This window comes from Notechis scutatus, chromosome 4, assembly GCF_049901735.1.
Source record: "Notechis scutatus isolate UNSWTSFEM ecotype Mainland chromosome 4, rNotScu1.2, whole genome shotgun sequence".
NCBI classification, from domain to species: Eukaryota; Metazoa; Chordata; class Lepidosauria; order Squamata; family Elapidae; genus Notechis; species Notechis scutatus.
Genome location: NC_142012.1, coordinates 17,649,946 through 17,672,246, shown reverse-complemented (window position 1 = coordinate 17,672,246; position 22,301 = coordinate 17,649,946). Strand labels below are relative to the sequence as shown.

General features: G+C 37.5%; 1 protein-coding gene across 1 annotated transcript in view; it reads right to left on the bottom strand.

Annotated features, from left to right (window-relative positions):
* The window catches only part of GRID2 (glutamate ionotropic receptor delta type subunit 2), a 1,056,494-nt gene that overhangs the window by 350,207 nt on the left and 683,986 nt on the right, over positions 1-22,301 (bottom strand). Inside the window, exons 6-7 of the mRNA XM_087962873.1 lie at positions 13,929-14,102; positions 7,712-7,873 (exon numbers count right to left, since the gene is read on the bottom strand). Of these exons, the coding sequence (XP_087818999.1) occupies positions 7,712-7,873; positions 13,929-14,102 (336 nt within the window). The remainder of the gene's footprint in view (positions 1-7,711; positions 7,874-13,928; positions 14,103-22,301) is intronic.

Here is a 22,301-nt window from a genome sequence, read left to right as displayed (position 1 = left end):
AGAAAATAACAATGAGGCAACTGCAATTATTGATTTGTAATGGCTTATCTACGGGCACTATGGCTGTGTGGCATGCTTCCATTTTATCTTAATGGTTTCGGATTGTACCTTAGTCAGTCATACCATTTAACCATATGGAAATTACAGTTTCTCATTGCTAAATACCATGTTTTCCCCAAAATAAGATCCTGTCTTATATTTTTTTGCCACCAAAAAGGCAGCAGGTCTTATTTTCAGGGGATGTCATTCACTGACTCACCTCATTTGCACATGTTGTCCCCGGCCTCCTTTTCACTGTCAGAGGCCTTCAGGAACTTCATCTTCTGCAGCTATCGAGGCTTTTCTGAAGGCCTCTTCAGATGATAACCGAGCTCCGGATCAATCTGGAGCTTTGTTATCAGCTACAGAGGCCTTCAGGAAAGCATTGCCAGCCTTGCCAGCTGTAGAAGAAATGGGCCAGCAAGGCAGGTGTCGGGGTGTGCAAAGCCTGGCTACATCTGTCCAAAGGTAAGTAGTAGGCAGCTCTACCCCCCCATCCCCACCCTAGCTTAATTTTTACCCATGCACTCTATTAGGGGAATTAATTATTTTGGGGGTAGGGCTTATATTGGGTGCACATGTAAAAATCAAGCTAGGACTTACTTTCAGGGTAGATTGTATTTTCGGGGAAACAGGGGTAGCTATAGGGATATTAAACATGGGTGATCTCTCCATGATTGCAATTGGAGTAGTCTGGTAGTTCCTACCAGTGAGGAATTCAAAACAAAACAAGAAATTTAGCAGAATTTAACAGCTAGAGTCACCTCTATGTGCTATGCTTTATAGAGAGGGGAATAGGTCATGGCCGCAGACTTTTTATCTGTCAAACGCAGAGGGAAAATTAGCTGCAAAACGAAGGCCTGAACCTTTAGAAACTCCAATTGTTATTTATGTGGTACAGGTGCTGTGTGTTTCTGACAACAAAAAATTGAAGGAAAAGCATTAAAAACCCAAAGCCCAGAGGTAATAGTCTGAAGCCAGGAAAAAGATTAGAAATTGATTATTCCCACTTAGAAGTTATAAGAAAAGCGAAGGCTAGAATCTGTGCAAGTCTTTATTTCTGCCTGCTGAACTTTCAGGCAACTGAACCTCCAGTCTTGAGAGCTGGTTTTATCTATCAAGCACAACGTAGGACCCTAGAGTAATTTAAGAAGCAAAATCGTTGAAGATTTATTGTTTTTTTTATAAATGGTCGATTGACAGACAGACAGACAAACATACAATCTATTTTTTGTGATATTCTGAAAACATTTTTATTAGTATTGACTATAATACAGCTTATCTGGATAATACTGTTTTCATAAAAATCAATGCCTTTCTAATCTTTACTAAATCTTCTAGACACATGTAATAGAAATGGAGAGGGGGAAGGACCATGTTAGGAGTACAAAAAATAGAACAAGCCTGATAGGGTTATCTGAAGAGACCAAATAATGCTTTGGATACTCTGGACAAGACAAACCACAGTGGTTTTTCATATTTAGATAGCAAGCGTTAGTCTTCAAAAGCTGGAGGATAAATGAAGAAACCCCTCATCCTTCAAAATGGTTGAGGTCACCTTCTATTCAATAGAGAAATAAGGAATAAATATATCAGCCTAAAAGAAAGAAGAAAAAGGGGGACAGCTCAAGCTGTGGTAATTTCGTCCCACTCTCTCTAATTGAAGAGAACAATCAAAATGAGTCCAAAAAAGAAATTTCAATGTACAGCCATTTTGATAGAAGCCACTTTGATCAATTGCTGTGTTTTAGTTCTTTCTCACACATAGAGAAAGTAAAGGAGTATGGGGCACTCACTTACTCTATCTCTTGATTCTAAGTCTGGATGAAAATTTGCTTCCGGGAAGGAAAATGATAATGCATGATGAAGCAGAGTTGGTAGGGAATTCCTCCATGAAAGTTGAGCTACTTTGGTTCTTGTTCAAGAATTCAAAAGCATACAAAGCAATGAAAACAAAATGAAGTTGGCTTATCCCCATTTGAAGATGCATCTACGTTTATTCTTATGTGTGTAAGTACACAGGTATGTATTTAGTTATAAAGTTCTGACAATGATGCAAGTCTATGTGTATGTTTTTGCACCTTCTTGACATTTTAATTCAAGCAGACTGTAGACCAGGGGTGTCAAACTTGATTTCATTGAGGACAGCATCAGGGTTGTGTTTGACCTTGGGGGACCAGGATGTGTGTGGCCAGCTCAATGTCACTCATCGAGGCTCCATTTTCAACTGTGATGGCCTCCTACAACCCTCTGCCACCAAAAATGGAGGTTGCGGAGGCCACGCATGGCCCACCCAGGCTCAGTTTTCGTTGGCAAAGGCACCGTGGGCCAGTTCTTTGCTGTTTCCAGAATGGGCCCGTGGGCCAGATTTAAGCATTAAGCAATTACTTCAGTTATTAACTAAAATACATGAATGTTAAACAAATCTGGTTTTCCCATTCCCCCTTCTGCTTGTTGACAGCCAGCTGAGGAAAATCACAAATGGTGATTTTGGAATGAATGAATGAATGAATGAATGAATGAATGAAAATGAGCTGGAGGTCTTCTAATCCATCCCCTTTCTCAAGCAAGACAACCTATATCATAGGATCGCCTACGATTTCTGGAGGTAAGCTGTTCCACTGGTTAATTGTTCTCACTGTTAGGGAGTTTCTCCTTAATTCCAGGTTTATTTTATTAATTCTTTGATTAGTTTCCAACCATTATTTCTTGTCCTGCCCTCTGGTGCTTTGGAGAATAATTTGACTCTCTCTTCTTTATCAAGTAATACTGCCCCTCAAATACTGGAATATGGCTATCATGTCATCCCGGTCCTTCTTTTCACTTGACTAGACATACCCAATTCCAGTGGGCTGAATCCGGCCTACGAGCCTTGAGTTTGACACCCCTGCTCTAGACAATGTATAGATGACAATAACATCAGAAAATGATGTAATATAATACAGTAATTTTGATATCAATTGCTCCACAGCTCCACAAGTGCTATTCAAAGACCTTCTGGAAAAGACAGTCTTCACCACCTTCTGGGATGCCCTCAGAGTGAAGGCCATCCTCTCTCAAGAAGGATTGGTTAGTCCATTGAAGAATATCTACTCAAAGATCATCAATGGAATCTCACCTCTCACCTCTCACAACTCCACATAGACATAGACATTTTGCAGGCATTCTCTGGTCCTCTGAGTCAGGCAAGCAGAATTGATCCTGTAAAGCTTGTCTCAGATATCCAGTCTTATGCCACAATTAATATTAATGAATGGGAAAGTGACCAACATCAACTTTGAAGTTCTCTCTGTCCATGTTTTTGGAAGGCACATAGGTTAAGAAGCGGGAATGGAAAAAAAAAACACCTTGAAACTCAGCCTGATTATAAAATCTCTTTGTGAACAATCAGTTCAGAACTTCAGCCAAAATAGTCTATTTCTTTTCCAGCAGGGCATCAAAGAGGAAATCCAGATAGAAAGGCAGAGGACAGGGAAAGAGAGGGAAAAAGAAGAAAGAGAAGGAGTATCAAAAGGAGGGATGAGTCTGAGAGAAAGAAAGAGAAAAGACAATAGCAAAAATAAAACAGAAACATTTGCCATCCTAATTGGGGGCTTGATCCTATCCATTGGTCTTTTTCATATTTGGACCCTCTCTGCGTGCAAAATCAGACCTATCATTCCCTAGAAAATGAAACCATTGGTGCATTAAGATGCTTCTCGCCTTGCTGTAAAGAAAGGAGTCCTGGAAGCTGTGAAAACAATGCGGTAACACAGGACAGGTTAATAGCAAGGCCAAGCCACTCAATTTGCTCAGCAGTGTGCAGGTATCTCACATTCACACCTGCTTCTGTTCACATTAAAAATTTATCACTCTGCAGTTGGTTTTAGATGCTTTCCTTAAAATAGAGTCACATAACAATTACAGGAAGTTCTTGACTTATAAAAGATTGCTTAGATTTCCCCCCAAAATACTTAAATGCAAAAATACAGGTGCCCCAGGCATGAGTGACATCAAGCTGGCCACCCACACCCTGGCCACTCCCCCACCTCCCTGAGGTCAAACACAGCCCTGATGCGGCCCACAATGAAATCACGTTGACCACCCCTGTTATAGAGGTTTGTACAATGAAAGGACATTCAGTCCTTTATAGACTTTGGGCAACTCATAACAAGATACAAGAAAGAGCATCACATTCCCCTTATGAAGATTTCACTACAATTATCTTCTTTGAAATAAATGCATATAGGAAAATTTATTTCCTGAATGAGAACTGGAAAGATAAAAGTGATTTGTTCTCTACATGACACTAATGAAGTACCTCAACCTTTAACACAGAGATTATTCATTTTCCTTCCCCCTTTTTACTGCATTAAAGTTGTGTGTGCTGGTCATTGTTCCTATATTGTGGTGAGAAATTAATCATTACTCTGAGTAGTAATCACGAGTTAAAAAGTTACTTTTGTTTTCTTACTTTCCAAAGGCTGGAAATATGAAAAAAAAAAAAAAAAAAAAACAGGATGAAAAAGTTTGTGAATAAAAGGATTTGTAGGTGTGTATTTATGTACATATCGTGCTATATTCCCTTTCAGGTTTTTGCAAGGAATAAATGTAGTAAGCAGAAGAAATTCAAACAAGGGGATAAGAAAAAAGAAAAAGAAATCTAATTAAAGGTAGTTAGTCTTACATTTTTCTCCTTTCATTCAGCACCCATTCATTCTTGAACCTGTCTCTATACATTACAACACACAATTCTCAAATAGTCCCATATCCTTGCATTAAACTTAGTTTAGGTTCCTTCTCATATATTCAACTATTATTTTTTTAATCTAAGAAAGTGTGCAGAAGTACACTTTTTATAATTTTTTGATAAACACTTATTCCTAATAACATACTACAAACTGTCTACTAGCATTTGGGTGTCAATATTTTGCACCTACTTCCTTATATTTAGTAAACATTTTACCAAAAGTCACAAAAATACCTACTTTTCCTAATTTGTTACCATGTATGTGTAACTTGTAAATATTCATTCTATTTTTCATCTGAAATATAATTATCTTATATATTACATTAATTTTCAGATTCATCTCTTTGTGGCATCATACAATCTAACTAGTATTCCCTGCATATTGTTTAGGATCACAGCCAATTAAACGGTATCAGTTACAAAAGAAACATACAACTTTCACATGCCCAACCACACACCTCTAGGGTCAGCTCAATTTATCCATAAAATATAAAAAAGACACGTCTTTTTAATATTCATAAATAAGGTTAGCATTAATATTTATGATTTGTGGATATACTATATTTTTCGGTCTATAAGATGCACTCCCCCCCCCCAAGTGGGTGGAAATGTCTGTGCATCTTATAGAGCGAATGTTGCTGAAGCCCCACCCACTCACCAGTCCCCACCCTTTGGTCTCTTTCTCCCACCAATTTGCCTCCTTGCAGAAAACAGCAAACAGCCTGGTCAGCTTCAGCACAGCCTGATTAACATGAGCAGCTGATTGGCAGTTGGATTGGCCTCCCGGAATACCGCCCATCAGCTGTTGCAGGCTGTGGGAATTGTTTCTGCCCATCGCCACCATCGCCCATCGCTACCACTTTCTATCGTAACCTCTGCATGCCCCATTTTTAGTCTCTGCGCATCCTGTTTTCGGCCACCATGTGCCCCTCTGTGTGTCCTGTTTTTGCCCTCTCCCGTTTTTGGCCTGTTCCAGGCAGCGGGGATTAGTGGTGATAGGCAGCAGTGGTGATCCCTGCCACCTGGAATGGGCCAAAAACAGGATACGTGGAGACCAAAAATGGGACATGCGGAGGCAGCCTGGAACAGCTGATGGATTGTATTCTGGGAGACTCGACCCAACCGCTAATCAGGTGCTTGTGCTAAATTAGGCAGTGCTGAAGCTGACCAGGCTGTTTGCTGTTCGCTGCAAGGAGGCAAATTGCTGGGAGGCAGAGGCAGATTCCTCCACACCTTGTTTTCCTCCTCTAAAGCTAATGTGCGTCTTATAGTCCAGAGTGTCTTATAGTCCGAAAAATACGGTACATCAATATAAATGATTCAGTGACATTGTGATTGCCAGGATTCATCAACCTAATAATTATCATAATAATACAAATCATGATGTTTTGAAGCTCATCTTTCTCAGAAAGATGGATCAGCTTAGCTACCACATCAAACTAACAAAATCATCAAGCTTCAAAAGATTTTATAGCACCATTGTTCAAGAATACCCAGATGTTTCTCTATGCATTGGCTTTTAACACCACCACCACCAGCAACAACAACAAAACCCAGGCCAATTTTTAAGCATCTCGCATCTAAAATTGGATCAGATGCCAACAACATGAAAGAATAATAAATGCTCCATGTGGCTCTTACTGCCCCAGAAATTCAGTTGGCTTCCTGTTTACTAGTGAATGACCAATGACTGAGGGATGTGGCAATGAAGATTTTGCTGTTGACATTCTCTACTTATTGTTTTAATTCTCACTTTTTTGTGTGTGTGAAACTTCCATGTTTGCCTGGTTGTGAAAAATGATAGATAACCAGTTGAATGACATATCCTTAACTGGTTGGATACATGCATATGTATATTCAAAGGATATACTTGAAATATTAGATTTTTTACTGAATGCTAATTCAGTGATACTGTCTATAGGAAGTTCTTGACTTATGACCACAATTGTATTGACTGTTTCCTAGTATGATTTGATTGCTTATTGTACCCTATGATTATCATTTAATGTTGTACCTTATGATTCTTGCCTCTTGACAAATGTATCTTTTCTTTTATGTACACTGAGAGCATTTGCACCAAGACAAATTCCTTGTGTGTCCAATCACACTTGGCCAATAAAGTATAAAGCATAAATTGAGCCCACAATTTCCATTGCTAAGTGAGACAGTTGTTAAGTGAATTTTGTCCCATTTTACAACCTTTCTTGCTATACTTGCTAAGTGAATTACTGCAGTTGTTAAGTTAGCGGCATGGTTGCTAAATGAAGCTGTCTTCCTCATTGACTTTGCTTGTTAGAAGGTTGCAAAAGGTAATTACATGATCTCATGATATTGCAATTGTCATAAAAGTGAGCTAGTTGCCATATTTTCAAATTTTGATCATGCGCCCATGGGGATCCTGCAATGGTTGTAAGTGTGAAAAACGGCGATGTCACTTTTTTTCACTGCTGTTGTAATTGTGAACAGTTACTAAATGAATGGCTGTAAGTCAAACACTAACTGCTTATCTGCTTTTAGGCCCAGGCGCATGGCCAGTAGACACTTCTGTAGGATAGTCAGTATACCAATGTGCCTTGTGAATGATCTGCACAGGTCTACATATACATAATGTGTGTGTGTGTGTGTGTGTGTGTGTGTGTGTGTGTGGTGTGTGTGTGTGTGTGTGTTTGTGTGTATGTTTGTATATGGCCATTAGACACTTCTGTAGGATAGTAGGATAGCAATGTGCCTTGTGAATGATCTGCATAGGATTAATACACACACACACACACACACACACACAAAGTTATAAAAGAGAAGTGAACCACCTCTGAATTCACCAACCATATAGAAAAAGATATACGTCTTAAAAACACTCCTATGTATTTCATCAGCAAATACAATCCTTTAACTCTATAAAAGTCTGACCTCCTGCTGAAACCCAAGCATCATGATTTAGAGTACCTTCTTGATTGTATCCAGCATAGATCTCCCTCCTTGCCAGGGTTTTGAATTCTTCCTAATGCATGTCAAGCTAGCCATACTGTGCCACTTTCGGTCTTCCAGCTTCTTATGAAAAGCATTTGCTAGCAACAACACGGTATCGTATATGTAAAGGTTGGTAATCTGTCAAAGAGATTAAGAATTGATTATAAGTAACTAGAACCCACATGCTGGCAGAATTCAGAGGTAGTTTGTCTCAGCTGTCACCACTCAAGCTTTCAGGAACTTAAATGTAATACCACCACAATAGATTGCTTCACATTTTACAAACCACTTGGGCCCTGAAGCTGTTACATGATTACTAGTTAATTCAGTTTGCATTTCATAAGTCGAAGCATGTTCCTGGCTGCTACTTGAAATGTTACAATTTTTCTATCCCAAAGGTTATTTCAATGCATGTCAAGACTTTTATGGTGTCTTGATAAGGTCTTGTGTCTGTACACTTATGAAAGAACAACAGCACACAGTTTGTTCTCCAGATATAAGTCCTAATTGCACCAAGACATCCTTCTGATTTCCAAAATACAGTTAAGGAGTATGGAAGAAAAACTTCTACAACTCATCATCTGTGAGTTTCATGTTTCAGATTAATATTCCTAACAGATACAATATTTCAAAGAAGCCTTCTCCAAAGGAATCCTTCAATATAATTTCATGTCCAAGGTCTAACATTCTGACATGCATATTTACAGAGACAAACAGAGAATGCTGGTTATTCCTATCATGCAATTCCAATGAACAGGTATTGCATGATGATTTTATTTATTTTTTTACAAAATTGAACTGGCTTCCTATTTTTTCCAGTTCTGAGCTAGATTTGGGCATTCTACATTTTACTGTTCCAGATGAATTATTCTTAGTTAAGGAGCTACTAAGAAACTGCCAGATAAGTTGGAAGGAGTGGTCAAGCGAGCACTTAGCTTGGAATCCTTGTGCAGCTGTAAGTGGCCTAAGCTTCGCCTTCCTCAAGATCCATGAAGCTTTAGTTGGTCATTCTCAAGGGAAGGTAAGCAATTTGGGCATTTTTTTGTAACATAGGTGGTAGACAATAAAGTTATTGACAGTTGTTACTCATGGGTATCTCTGGTTGATTGTGCCTGACAACTGTTGAATCAAATACACTTCTTAGCAGAGTCATGGATAAATGCTTTCCATATTGACATTTTGGCCAGGTACACAGAATCCATTTCAGACCAGTAAATAAGTATCAAATTAGTTTTTTGCTTGTTTGTCTGTTTTTTTTTTTTTTTTAAATCATCATTGTACATTGGGGTAAAATTCATGTTCACATTTTTTGTGTGCTTGAAGGCAATCATTCAGAATGAGAGGCATGGAAGTTGTCTAAATCTGTATAGATCTCTGTAAATGAATGAGCTTCTCAGCCATTTTAATATTTGATTCATTTTAATATTTCAGCATAGTTTTCTTTTTTAAAAAAATCATGGCTTTATATAAGCAATGATAAAGGATATTGTTGGCATTTAGGATTTACAATTTGGTCCATTAAAGAAACTTCTAGATTGTGATTATCAAACCATAAACAACAATTTAAATACATATAGCCCTATAATTAACTTTCTTTCTAGAAATAAACACTTCGTTTTAGAGAAGGAAAGAAAAGAACATGATTATGAGACAGGAAGAGAAAAGGGAATAAAAGAGAAAGATCTACTTGGAGCAGCATATAGTTTTTATCAACATCTACCTAAAAGGATAGAATAGGAACAAAAGTTTTTGATAGGAACAAACCCAAAAAGGAAAAGCAAAGCAAAGAAAAATCTTCCTTCTAGCTTTTAGAGAGTAGGCAATCAAAAGTCTCTGGGCTACTCAGTGCTTATCATCATCATCCTAATTTATACATAGACTTTGTAGAACTAATCTTTTTTTTAAAATGAAGCATTTTGTCTTTTGCATTAAGCAAGCAAAGTTATTAAGATCATTGGCAACTTCTCCCAATAAAATGATTAAAAAAGCAATTCCTTAGTTTAGAGGAATACTGGGACATTCTCACAGTTCATGTTGATTCATATGTTAGGGCTAATGAATGAAGGGTATGAACAAGGTCTCTCGCAGCATTTTACTATGAGCAAATTACTTATCTTCAACTTCTTGAAACTGCCATATATTTTGCAACTCTTGCACGGCTGTCTCATCTTTGAAGATCAAAACATCAGTTTTTGAAGCAGCCAAATAAGCCTTGCAAAGGAGGTGGCTGCTTTTATGATTCATGTAGAAGTGTTTGTTCATGCTAATGGTCATTGTGAAAAACTTTTTTAGTGCTCTGCACAACTTTATCAAATAGCTGTTCATTTAAAATCATTCTTATACAAGTAGTCCTCAACTTACGACCAGTTGAGACAATGAAGATGCTTATAAGGAAGAGGTGAAGGCTCTTGTGGACTGGTGCAATAAAAGTAACCTGGATTTTAGAAAGAGCCAGCATAGTCATACTCCACTCAGTATCAAGGATGCAGCTATAGAGGTGGCCAATAATATTAAGTATCTGGGGGTGCAGATAACTAACAATCTGAACTGGTCTTTCCACACGTCATCCTTAGTGAAGCGTGCAAACCGGCACCTGCATTTCCTGCATTGGATGAGGAGAGCACATCTTTTTCCTTCTGTCCTAGACACTTTCTACAGAGGCACAGATGAGAGCGTTTTAATAAACTGCATCACTGTTTGGTTTGGTGGCAACAGCACCTTAGATAGAAAGTCCCCACAGAGAGTGGTAAACACAACCAAGAAGATTATAGGTCACTTCCTGTTATTCAGAATACTGCTTATAAGTGCCATGTGCTTAGAGCTCAAAGCATTGTTGGAGACTCCACACCCACCCACTTTATGGTCTGTTTCTGTTTCTGTTTTCTGGGATGGAGGTTTCGAAGTATTTCTAGCAGGACTACTAGATTCTGTACCAGCTTTGTTCCCCTATGACCTCCTGTCTGGTAAACTCGCAAGATTCGTTTTTCTCGCCATGTACATATATACTTCTGAACTAGACTGTGTTATTTCTCTGTGTCATATAATATATGTGGATAAATGCATAATTATGTATGTATGTATGCATTTATTTATTAATGTCATGGTTATGGTGTTGCATATTGCCAGTGGTGACCCTTTGAGAGCTGCATGCAATGAAATTTCTTTTTAATGTATGCAGATTAGTGTGCATTCAAAGTGACAATAGCTATTCCAAGTCAAAGTCTAAATCATTTAATAATAATTTGATACTATGATGTACTCCACAAAACCTACTTGTGACCCACTTTCAAAGTTACGATAGCTGTTCCACACATGCACACACGCCCACCCCTCCTTGTGATCATGTGATCATATTTTGGAAGCTTGGCCACCTGCAGTCACATGACTGTAATTCATGATTTTTTTTTTCCTGGTTTCTGTCATTTACTTCCAGATTCCAGCAAAAAAATGCCTATTGGTAATATTGACTTGCTTAATGACAGCAGTGCTTACTTAATGACCATTGCTTTTGCTAATGACTGCTGCAAAATATGTGGAAACATTGAATCTGGTTATGTGGTGCCCCAAATTAGGAGCACAGTTACAGTTCTCAGTTGAGCACTACCTATATTTCTTCATTCAACATAAAAAATTGTTAGAGCCAAGAAATAGATATTTTAAGTCTGTATGTGTATTGTAGATAAGCACTTGGCATCATTGTCAATCACCAGGAATTCATGTATGCTAATTTATTTTACATTAATTTTTATATCTCAATTTTTTCCATGTGACTTTAGAATACTGTATTAATCACAGTAACCTCAAAGCATATTATATTTGGGGAATTGGAATTCTGCTTCCTATATTTATTGTGGTTGTATGTAATCAAAAGTGGTTGCTTAATGTCCTGTATAATTCAGCAAAAAGCAATTGATTTAATATGCATTTTTTTTCAGAGGTTTCAGAATAGAAGAAAGAGGATAATGGAATGGAATGGGAATAGCCAATGAACTGATCACTTTTTATATTTGCTTTTTCAAACATTCAAGAGACAGATGGGGGGAAAAAACCATCTATAGAATTATTCTTTTTTAGTGTGGGAATTAGCCATGATTAAAGATAGGACTGATGACTATTTCCTTTGGCTATATTTGATTACATTGCTTGGGTTTCTGAAACTACTATTAGCCAGTGAGCTGAACATGGTTTTGTCATAGGTCATCTATATTGACCACATTGAAAAGATCTGCCAGCAGAGATAGTTTTTCAATATATATACTATCATACTGTAGTTATAACTACTAAACATACAGAATTTAGAAGCAGACAAGGTCTAGCGAATGCACAACAGAAAAGAGAGAAATGAAATGGATACTTAAGATTGAGTAGTTAGGGCAAAAGAGATATGAAAAGGTGTTGGTGGAATCCCCCCAAATCTAAGATTATGTCTCCAACCTACTTTAAACCTTAAACTGTTCCTACAGATTTGGCAAAAAGGATAATTAAATTCAGGATTTAGAATGAACAGAGCAATCAGATAACAGTGTAGGAAGGGACTTTGGAGGTCTTCTAGTCCAACCCTCTGCCCAAGTTCCATTCCCTTCATGTAGATGTAGTTTCATTGAGGACTACATGCTGAATGAGGTTTGTCAGCTGGTTTGAATGATCTGGTGATGATGCTGTCTATCCCACATTTTTCTATCTTACCAAGAAGTAGGTTGTGAAGACAAGTATCAATATATTTCCTCCCTCCCTCCCTCCTTTCTTTCTTTGTTTATTTATTTATTTATTTATTTCTTCTTCATGATGTTGGTCATAAAACATCAAAAGTATTTTTGAAACCTAGTTAGGAATTTTGATACCCCTATCTCTGCAAGAAACTTTCACCATCCTTTGATTTGAGGCAGTGCAGCTGGAAAAGATTGAAATAATGGCTCATGCTGTTTGCCAAAACTTTTTGCCAATATGTCAGAAAAACATGTTATGTATCATATACAACGCCATATATTATATTTTGCATTCAACAAATCTTCATTTGGGAATTCTTGGCAGGACTGCCCAACTATAATGACCTGAACATTCTTGATTACCATATAAAGCAAAATATTTAGAATACAAGTGTATCGTTTAGACAAAAGTTATACAACAACTATAGATGTTGAGTTTCATAGATCTACTTAAGCTTATGAAATAATGAATAAAAAATAAAATATTTTAAATAGTGTAGTAAAAACATCTAACACCTTAAAATATCCTTGTTATGATTACAAAAATCTATAAATTCACAACAGTTAATGGCCAACTATTCACTGATAGTCTTAACCTAAGTGTTAATCCGTTTTGCAGGAAAAAAAAGTTTGAGATTGCCTGAAATAAGTGGAATGGTGTGCAAAACTCTTTTTTGGCAGGGAAAAAAAAAGCAAAACATTTTAAAAAATATATGAGTTAAGAGTTTCCTTTGTTTTATTTTGGAATTTTTACCTTGAGATGACTTATCGTTTTGAACAAATCTCTATTCATTAATTCCCCTTGTAGTCTGGCATCATTAATGTAATATTATATGGGTAGAGATTTCAGCTGAATGGCACTCAGGATGAGAAATCTGATTTTAATTGAAAAGTCTGGCCCTTTTGAGCAGGTTTTCTGATAAAGGATATTTGCAAAACAAATGAAAGCAGATATTGATCTCCAGAAAGCTGTGAATATATGTGATTTCATTATGGACTGTGCAGGGGAGTGTATGTGTGTGTTTATGTATGCATTTGTATCAGGTGGGATTCAACCAGTGTTACTACTGGTTCGATGACTACGTTCTGTGCGCGTGTAAAAACTCTTAAGCTGTGCCTCCTGGACAGCTGAAAAGCCCTGCGTGCAGGCGCGCAGCATTTGAAAAGCCACTTTTTTCCTGCTTTTTCAGGAAAAAGCTGTGCCGCGCAAAGCAGCTGAGGTTGAAAAAGCAGGAAATAAAGGACAGGTAAGAGCCTGGGTGGGCGTGCGGGTCAAACAGCAGCAAACACAGAACTGGTTCTGTGTCTGTTGCTCTTCAGAGCTACCAGTTCTATAGAGCCGGGCAGAACCGGTAGCATCCTACCCCTGATTTGTATATTTGAGTTTATGAACGTCTACTTAAGTGCATTAGATGGGTAAAAATTTCATTATAAAAAGCTTTTCTCATCCACCTAAGTAATGATTATAGCATAGGATCAGAAGATACCTCCATATTTTGAGAGAAAGGGTCTTTTGGGTCACAAAGTGATGAAGATATTCGGTGGCTCCCACGGAAACAGCGCTGACTGATGTTCTGTGGTACAGGAAAGCTCTGCCGAATAATTGTTAATCTTCCAATTGACTTTCTCACCAGATCCTGTACGTCTCCATCATTGATTTCCTGTAAGATAAAGCACAGAATATTTGGAAAACTAAAAATACCTCCTGTAAGGTATAAGATGTGAGACACATGTAGGGCACACTTAGTATAAATAAGCTGAAATACCTATCCATATCCAAAAAGCTTGTGCTTTACAATTTTACAACTTGAAGCAGGGGTGTCAAACTGTGTTTCATTGAAGGGTTTAAGGGTTTCATTGAAGGCTGCATCAGGGTTGTGTTTGACCTCAGGGGGCTGGGGGGACGTGGCCAGGGTGGGCATGGCCGGCTCAACGTCACTCATCAAGGCTCCATTTTCAGCTGCAATGGCCACCTGCAGCCCTCTGCCAGTAAAAACAGAGCCTAGGCGTGCAGCCTCCCTGAGCTCCATTTTTGCTGGCAGAGGATTGCAGGAGGCTGGCACTGTGGGCCAGTCCTTTGTTGTTTCCAAGGCGGGCCTGCAGGCCAGATCTAAGCACCCCATGGGCCGGATCTGACCCATAGGTCTTGAGTTTGACACCCTTGACTTAAAGCTTAATGGAAACTATAGCCAAGGAGAACCCAAAGGAAATTCACTTTATAGATTTTTTTTTCATATACATGAAGGCAAAGAAGCAAAATAAGTAGGAGAGATATTGTACACACTGAAAGCAGAGACACATAGAGAGAAAGGATAAGATGATAAACAAGACAATTGTCTTCTGTGACAGACAATACAGGACAAAGTAATGTCAGAGCATTTCCATCTCCCAGGGCAATATATGGCAGATCTCAAAGTGACTGTTTGGGGGGGAAAACAGGACTTTAAAGACAGCATTGAAGAAGAAATAGCTGAATAGCAAAAAGGTTTCTGGCAATCACAGAAGGTTTCAACAACTACAGTAATTTTGAATACTTTACAATTGTTAATTGATAAGATAATTGTAAGCTATTTTATATTGTATGTAATCTGCATTTCTATTTTTTTTTTTTTTTAAAAAAACCCTATCTTACTCTCTTTTTCCACCTCAACCCAATTTAAATCCTGCATCAGAAAAAGGTGATGAGCCTTCCTCCTTAGGTTATTGGCAAAAAAATACTTTGGTTTACCACATTTTAAAAAAGAAACAAGAAAAAAGCATAGGAAAAATTAGAAAGTTTTTTTTAAAAAAATCATGGATTTGTCTTGTAATATAACTGAAGTGCACTAACCCACATAGACAAAAATGCTTGAGGTGATCTAACATGGATAAGTGTGGTTTGGAAATGGAACAAAAACTGTTTTGAGTTCACTTTGATGTTGCACATAGGATTAAAACAGGGTGGTGTTATCACTTTTTTGTCCAACCAAGATGGTTGTCAGGGCAATTGGGCATATGGATAAGCCCTGATTTAATGAAGAAGATTATATGTGTTTACTGACTTGAATTATAATAAAAATAATAAAGGTGAGATATAAATAAGTTCTTGATAAGAAATAAGAAATTGTTCAAAAAGCTGACTTTAAGGTACTAGTAAGAATCCTCCCTCTTAAACCATAGAAAAACTAAACTACTGCGTTGATCAGATGAAGTCTTGAGTATTTTGTTTAGTTCTGGGTTTTAAGAAGGATTTTTCAAGGACTCAGAAAAACATAAGCAGATTCAGAAAGGCAGTGAAGATGATCAGGGACAAATTAAGTTTTATGAAGAGAAATTTAAGTAATTGGGCATGCTTAGCCTTGAAAAGCAAAGACTGAAGAGAAATGTGATGCTGCCTTTCAATTACTGAAAAGACATTATGCAAAAGGTATCATGCAAGAGGTCTTTTCATGACTAGGACATGTATAATAGATTTGAGTTGCAGAAAAGCAGATCCTAACTGAATGTTAGGGGAAAAAAAGAAAACCTTCTTACCAGTTTACAGTAGCTTAATCATGGAATTAGCTACCTAGTAAGGTTATTATTATTATTGTGGCTAAGATACTGAGCTTGTCGATCAGAAAGGCCGGCAGTTTGGCAGTTCGAATCCCTAGTATCATGTAATGGAGTCAGTTCCCATTACTTGTCCCAGCTTCTGCCAACCTAGCAGTTTGAAAGCATGTTAAAATGCAAGTAGAAAAATAGGGACCACTTTGGTGGGAAGGTAACAGTGTTCTGTGCACCTTTGGCATTTAGACCATGGAGACATCTTCAGACAGCGCTGATTCTTCCGCTTTGTAACAGAGATGAGTACTACCCCCTAGAACCGGAAACGACTAGCACATATGTGCAAGGGGAACCTTTACCTTTATCTAGCATTGTTACAATAGTCAGGAGACCACAATGCAAGTGCAAAACATAGTTTGGATTGCCAAGTTAACAGCCCTGTTGTAGGACATGCTTGCACACTTCCCAAGGTGCACTGCAGGAAGGCAAGCTGGCTTCACACCAGAGGAAAAGACAAGGGTTCTTCCTCCAGGGTCACCCAAGGCCACATCATTTCCTGGAGCTGCTTCACAAATGGGCACTGCAACCGGGACAGTTCAGAGCCATCAGGAATCTGACTGCCTACACACAGCACCAACTGCTTCCTGCTGAAGCAGTATCTATTTATCTACTTGCATAGAATATGCTTTCAAACTGTTAGATGGACAGAAGCTGAGGCAAGTGACAGGAACTCATCCTGCTATGCAGTGCTAAGACTTGAACCGCCAGAGCAGAGACCATCTCCAGCATCCTTAAGCTACTTAAGCTATGGCTACTAATCCATACCTCTAAACTTAGTGAGTAATGGACTGCTTTTTACAGAACATTACCAGTCAAACCTGTTCCTTTACTGTAGTCTTTTATTTCCTTCTTGATATTTTAAAATAAATAAAATAAATAAAAAGTGTTTTAAATCCAACCCAACTAATATTTTTAATTTGGATTCTGAACAAATCCAGGAGTTAATCAGAAAATTCAAATTAGTTATATATTTTTTATTTTGGCAGGGAAGAACATGATTAAGTCTCATATTAATTCATGGCAAGCTTTATCCACATCAATGAAGCTGAAGGTCCATCTTTTATTAAAAAAAATAATGCAAATAATCATATGTAAGAAAATAAGAAAAAGAGTGGTAGTAATTCAAAGTTACTTTTACCATTTTCTTAGCTGATTATATAAATATAATTTATGAAAAATTGATATGGATTAAAGTCCAAATAATTATTAATGTTGCTACTTAAATATGACTATATTTAAATTTTCTACAACTAGGTCAGATATAATACTATTTTTTTTTATTTCTTTAATGGTCCAGGAAATAAATGTGAAGAGCCATGAATTTTAAACATCAATCATCTTGACTACATTAAGCCTATTTTATTCTTCTTCATAGACTGTCATAGACTTCTGAAGCCATCTGTTATTTTTGTTCTTTATGAAATATAGATTTTTCAGGAAACAAAATAACACCTGGCATCAGCTGTGTCCAGTGTAATATCCTGAATTTCTGGTCGATTAATCCTTAATGTACCATAGATAATGGTTTCTCTCAGCTTACAAAGCCGTCTTATCGTTTAGTCTGTATCATTTCAAATAGCCACAAGATGGAGAGCAAAGTTACCAGTTTTTACAAAATATAAACCATTTTTATGTAGCAGCAATATAATTAGAGATGAAATTTTCAGAGAATTTATTAGACATTTTACAAACCAATGCAACTGAAAAGAAAGTGATTAAAAAGTACATATAACATTAAGAAGCAGATATTCACTTGGCTATGAATGGAAAATCATATTTTTAAGAAAGTCAGATAAATGAAGGTGAATATAGGTGTCCCAGGATAATGTTGCATGATCCAATCTTGGTCAGTCATTGGGACCAGAGGTTTTGTATCCCAAGCTTTTGGACTAAACCTGAATTTAGCATTTTTCATTGGTGTAAAGCTTCAAGGATGGATAGATGAATACATATTTATTTATTCATGAATCAATTAAATAATACATTAGGCCTGAGACTCCTAAACTGGGAGAATAGCTCCAACAGATTCTAGGAAAAACTTCAGAGCTGTCTGTTTAGAAGAATGCAGTGTTAGGAGCAGCTAAAATCCTACACAGAACCCTCAATCTCGCAGGCCTCTGGTAGAGAACCCAAGATTGAGGCATACCACCCATACAGGTGAGAAGGAAAACAATACACTTCAGGTCTCCAGGGGACAACTTTAACACGTCTCTGTTTATGACACTCTTTATTTCAGGGTGATTCTTCTCACTTTACACCCCAGATCAGGGATGTCAAACTCAACTTCATTGAGGGCCACATCAGGGCTGTGGTTGACCTTGGGCACTGGGCGGGCATGGCTGACTGCGTGGATGTGGGTGCCAACTGGGTGGCCGTAGCCAGCTTGACGCCACTCCCCAAACTACTGGCATTTTTCCTCTTTGCACTGGGTAGACCAGGTCGAAGCCACACTGGCCCAATGTTTCCTCTTCACATTGGATAGACTGGGCCAAAGTGATGTGGGCTGGCCTCTTACATTTTCCAGAACAGCCCCACAGGCCAGATCCAACCACATCTGGCCCACGGGCCTTGTGTTTGACACCTCTGCCCTCGATATACCCACCAGGATTGTGATATTAATCAAGATGACAGAAGACATATGAACAAATTCAAAGCCTGTTTATTGGGAAGTGTTTGCAAAGGCTGGAATCCCACTCCATATGGTAAGGAGGTGGGAGACATTTTCCATTATTTTTAACTTGACACTGGATAGCGTGACCTGCAAACAGTTTTTATATGACCCGCAAAGCTAGGTTCTTGCAATGTGAAAAATGGATTGTTATTGTAAAAACAGAGAATATTATATAAATCTGACTTAATATTCCAGTAAACTATCTCGTTTCATCTGAAGGCTAAATATGGCGTTCCTATGGCCTTATATTTTACAGGAATATTTATGTTATATATCACAAGGATCTAAAGAGAGTCATAGCCTCTTCTGCTTGTACTTCTGTATATTTTCCAAGACCTTGTACCAGACAAGCTGTCTTTGAGGCTTCTAAGCCACACCTGTCTTCTTTCCTTAACAAGAGCACTGGTGTTGCAGTGGTTAGAAAGCACTATTGCAGACTCATGTTGCCCACAAGCTGGAGTTTGATCCTAATGGGGCTTGAGAATTGAGAATTATTGACAAATAATTCTTAAACATGAATATATATTTCATGTTTAAGAATTGTTTGTCATATCTTCTATTCACTTTGGAATGGGAAAGCATGAGCTGCTGATACAGTTTTACAGAGGAATTTTTGAGTCTGTCATCTGCACCTCTATAACTGTCTGGTTTGGTTCTGCAACTCAACAAGACAGACACAGACTTGGAGAAGGCGGAGCTTCGTCGCTGCGATACAGCTTCAATCTCGGGGCTCCGAGATCGCAGCTGATATCTCGGCTCCTGGTCGGTCCTAACGGACCTAAACCGTCCCGTAGAGACGGTGACAGTAAGGGGCGCGTTCTGTAGATCCCAGGGACATTGCAAGTCCCTGGCTGATCCAGAAGAAGCCCTTTTACCATCGGCGGAGAGGCAGCCATTAAGCTCCTGAAGTTGGGACAGCTCCGGAAGGAAGAGACAGAAAGAGAAAGTGTATCGGCTGGTGAGGATCTTTTTTTTTACTTGGGACTTAAGGACACCCTAAAATGAGAAGAAATCTGTAAAATTCTTGACAAAATTTGACTTAGCGGTGATTTTTTCTTTAAGAATGTCAAAGTTAGGCTTGGCTTTTTATTTTTACTTTTTTTCCCTCTTCATTGAACTTCTATTGCGATCTAGTTAATCAGACTGGTTTTTTCTTTTATATTTACTTGCTCTCTTTTCCCCTTTTTGACTGTTTATATTATATAAAATAGAGGCTCCTTTTAGTATCTTATATATATATATATATATATATATATATATATATATATATATATATATATATATATATATATATATATATATATATAATTTGTTTTCTGAGGTTCTATTTGTATGTGGATCTGTTTTCAGGTTCCTTTAGCTGTTATAGAAGATGTGGTGACCTGCATCTCTATTATCAGTGGTGGGGGTGGAGTTGGTGAGCCTTGATGGAGTTGATGTGACATCAACTCCATCAACCAATCAAGAGGCTGCAGCACGCCTACCAGCCCAGCACACCATCCCCACCACTTGTATATATGGCAGCTCCGTCACACACTGCTTGCACTGGCACTAGCAGCACCAGCCTGAAGATGGCGAGTGGGATAGATACTTTGAATCTACGCGGGAGAAACCCGAATAACCAAAGATCCATATATATATATATATATATATATATATATATATATATATATATATATATATATATATATATATATATATATATACTTTTTCTTTTTTTTAAAGGCTTTTTTTAGGGGGAAAGAAGGGGGAGAGGTTCTAAGAAATTTTGCAACACTGCCAACTAGAGGCTTGAAAATATTTTATTTGAAGTTGAGAGCTGGGAAAAAAAAATATTTTCAAGGTTACTAGAAGTGATAAGATAGAGGGAAGAGCACTGGAGGATGTTTATACAGGTGCTCTTTGGGACTTCTATTATCAATTGAATATTTGAAGCTTGGCCTTGAAATTTGTGGAGAAGCCAAATAAGAGCCTTGGATAAATAAAAGGCAGTGTGTGCTTTTTTTTTTTTTTTTATTAACTGGTTTATCCCTCCCCTCCAACTCCACAGTATTTTGTAATATTGGTATACTTATTTTTTATTTTAGCTCATTTTTATTTTTTTTAAAGGAGAAGCCTCAGAATATTTGTTTTTCGTTTTTATTTTTTTTATTGGGATATTTGCCTCTTTATTTCTACTTTTGACTTATTTTTATGGCTATTTTCCATTTTTTGAGGTCTTTTAATTGGATTAAGGTGGGAAGAACCTGAAGAACTCCTTTTTTTTCTTTTTCTTTGCTTATTATTTTTTAATATTGTTGGGTTTTATTTTGTCTTTTTTTCTCCTTAATTTTAATTTTTACTTTTGAATTATAATTGAGTATTTCACAACTGGATTAAGGTCTTGAAGAACCTGAAGAATTTCTCTTTTCTAATTTTGGGCTTTTTATTTTTTACTGGTTTTTTTTCTTTTTGGTGTTTTCTTTTTTCCTAATTGGATTACAATTGGCTACCTTATTAATTGGATTAAAAGAGCTGGAAGATTCTGAGCTAATGAGTAAGAAAATTTTACCTTTGGGCATTTCAACTTCTGCTCCTGTCTCCCCATCAACTGGAGGACGACTTTCAATAATGGCGAAGCAAGATAAAGCACAAGTGGATTTAACGACGGTTATGCAAGGAATACAAGAACTAAAAATGAGTATGGAACAAAGAATGGAGAGTATTGACCAAAGAATTGGGAAGATTGATGAAAAATTTGAAAATGTTCAACAAATGATGGTGAAACATGATGAGAGAATCCAAAAAATAGAAGAGAAAGATAAGCAAAGAGATGACACAATTGGAAATATTGATAGCAGATTAACAACGGTTGAACAAGAAAAAAGTGGGATGTTGAAGTGGGAGATGGACAGGTCAGAATTTTACCTTAGATTCCAAAATATTGAGGAAGAAAAAGGACAGAATTTGGCTGCTGTAATGATTGAAATCTTGGCTGGAGCCTTGGAAATAACAGAGGAAAAGATGATGGATGGGGTAGATGAGATATATCGAGTCTTCACAAGATATGCGATGAGGAACCAACTACCAAGAGAGGTCCATGTCAGATTCACCAAAAAAACTATTAAAACTCAAATATTACAAGTGGCAAGAGAGAAGGTGTTGAAATACAAAGACAAAGAGATTGTGGTTTTAAAACAAGTACCCAGAAAAGTGAGAGAGATTAGAAGAGAATATCGATTTTTGACCAAAATACTATTGAAAAAAGAGGTGAATTATAGATGGCTGATTCCAGAAGGATTAATGTTTACATGGCAAGAACAGAGACATAGAATTGATTCAATTGAGAAAGCAGAAACATTCTACAAGGAATTTTTCGAAAGAAGAGAAATGGAGATAGAAAAAGAGAACATCTTAACTGAATTTGAAGAGGACCAAATGGGAACGGGAAAAGAAGAAGGCGCAATAGGTGGACAAGTGGAGACCAAAGAACAACGTGAAGTAAGATCCACGAGAGCTGTTAGACCTAAATATAAAGCATAACCATGGAGGAAAAAAAACTGATTTCCATGAATATAAATAGACTGAATTCAGCTACCAAAAGAAGAAAAACTTTTCACAAATT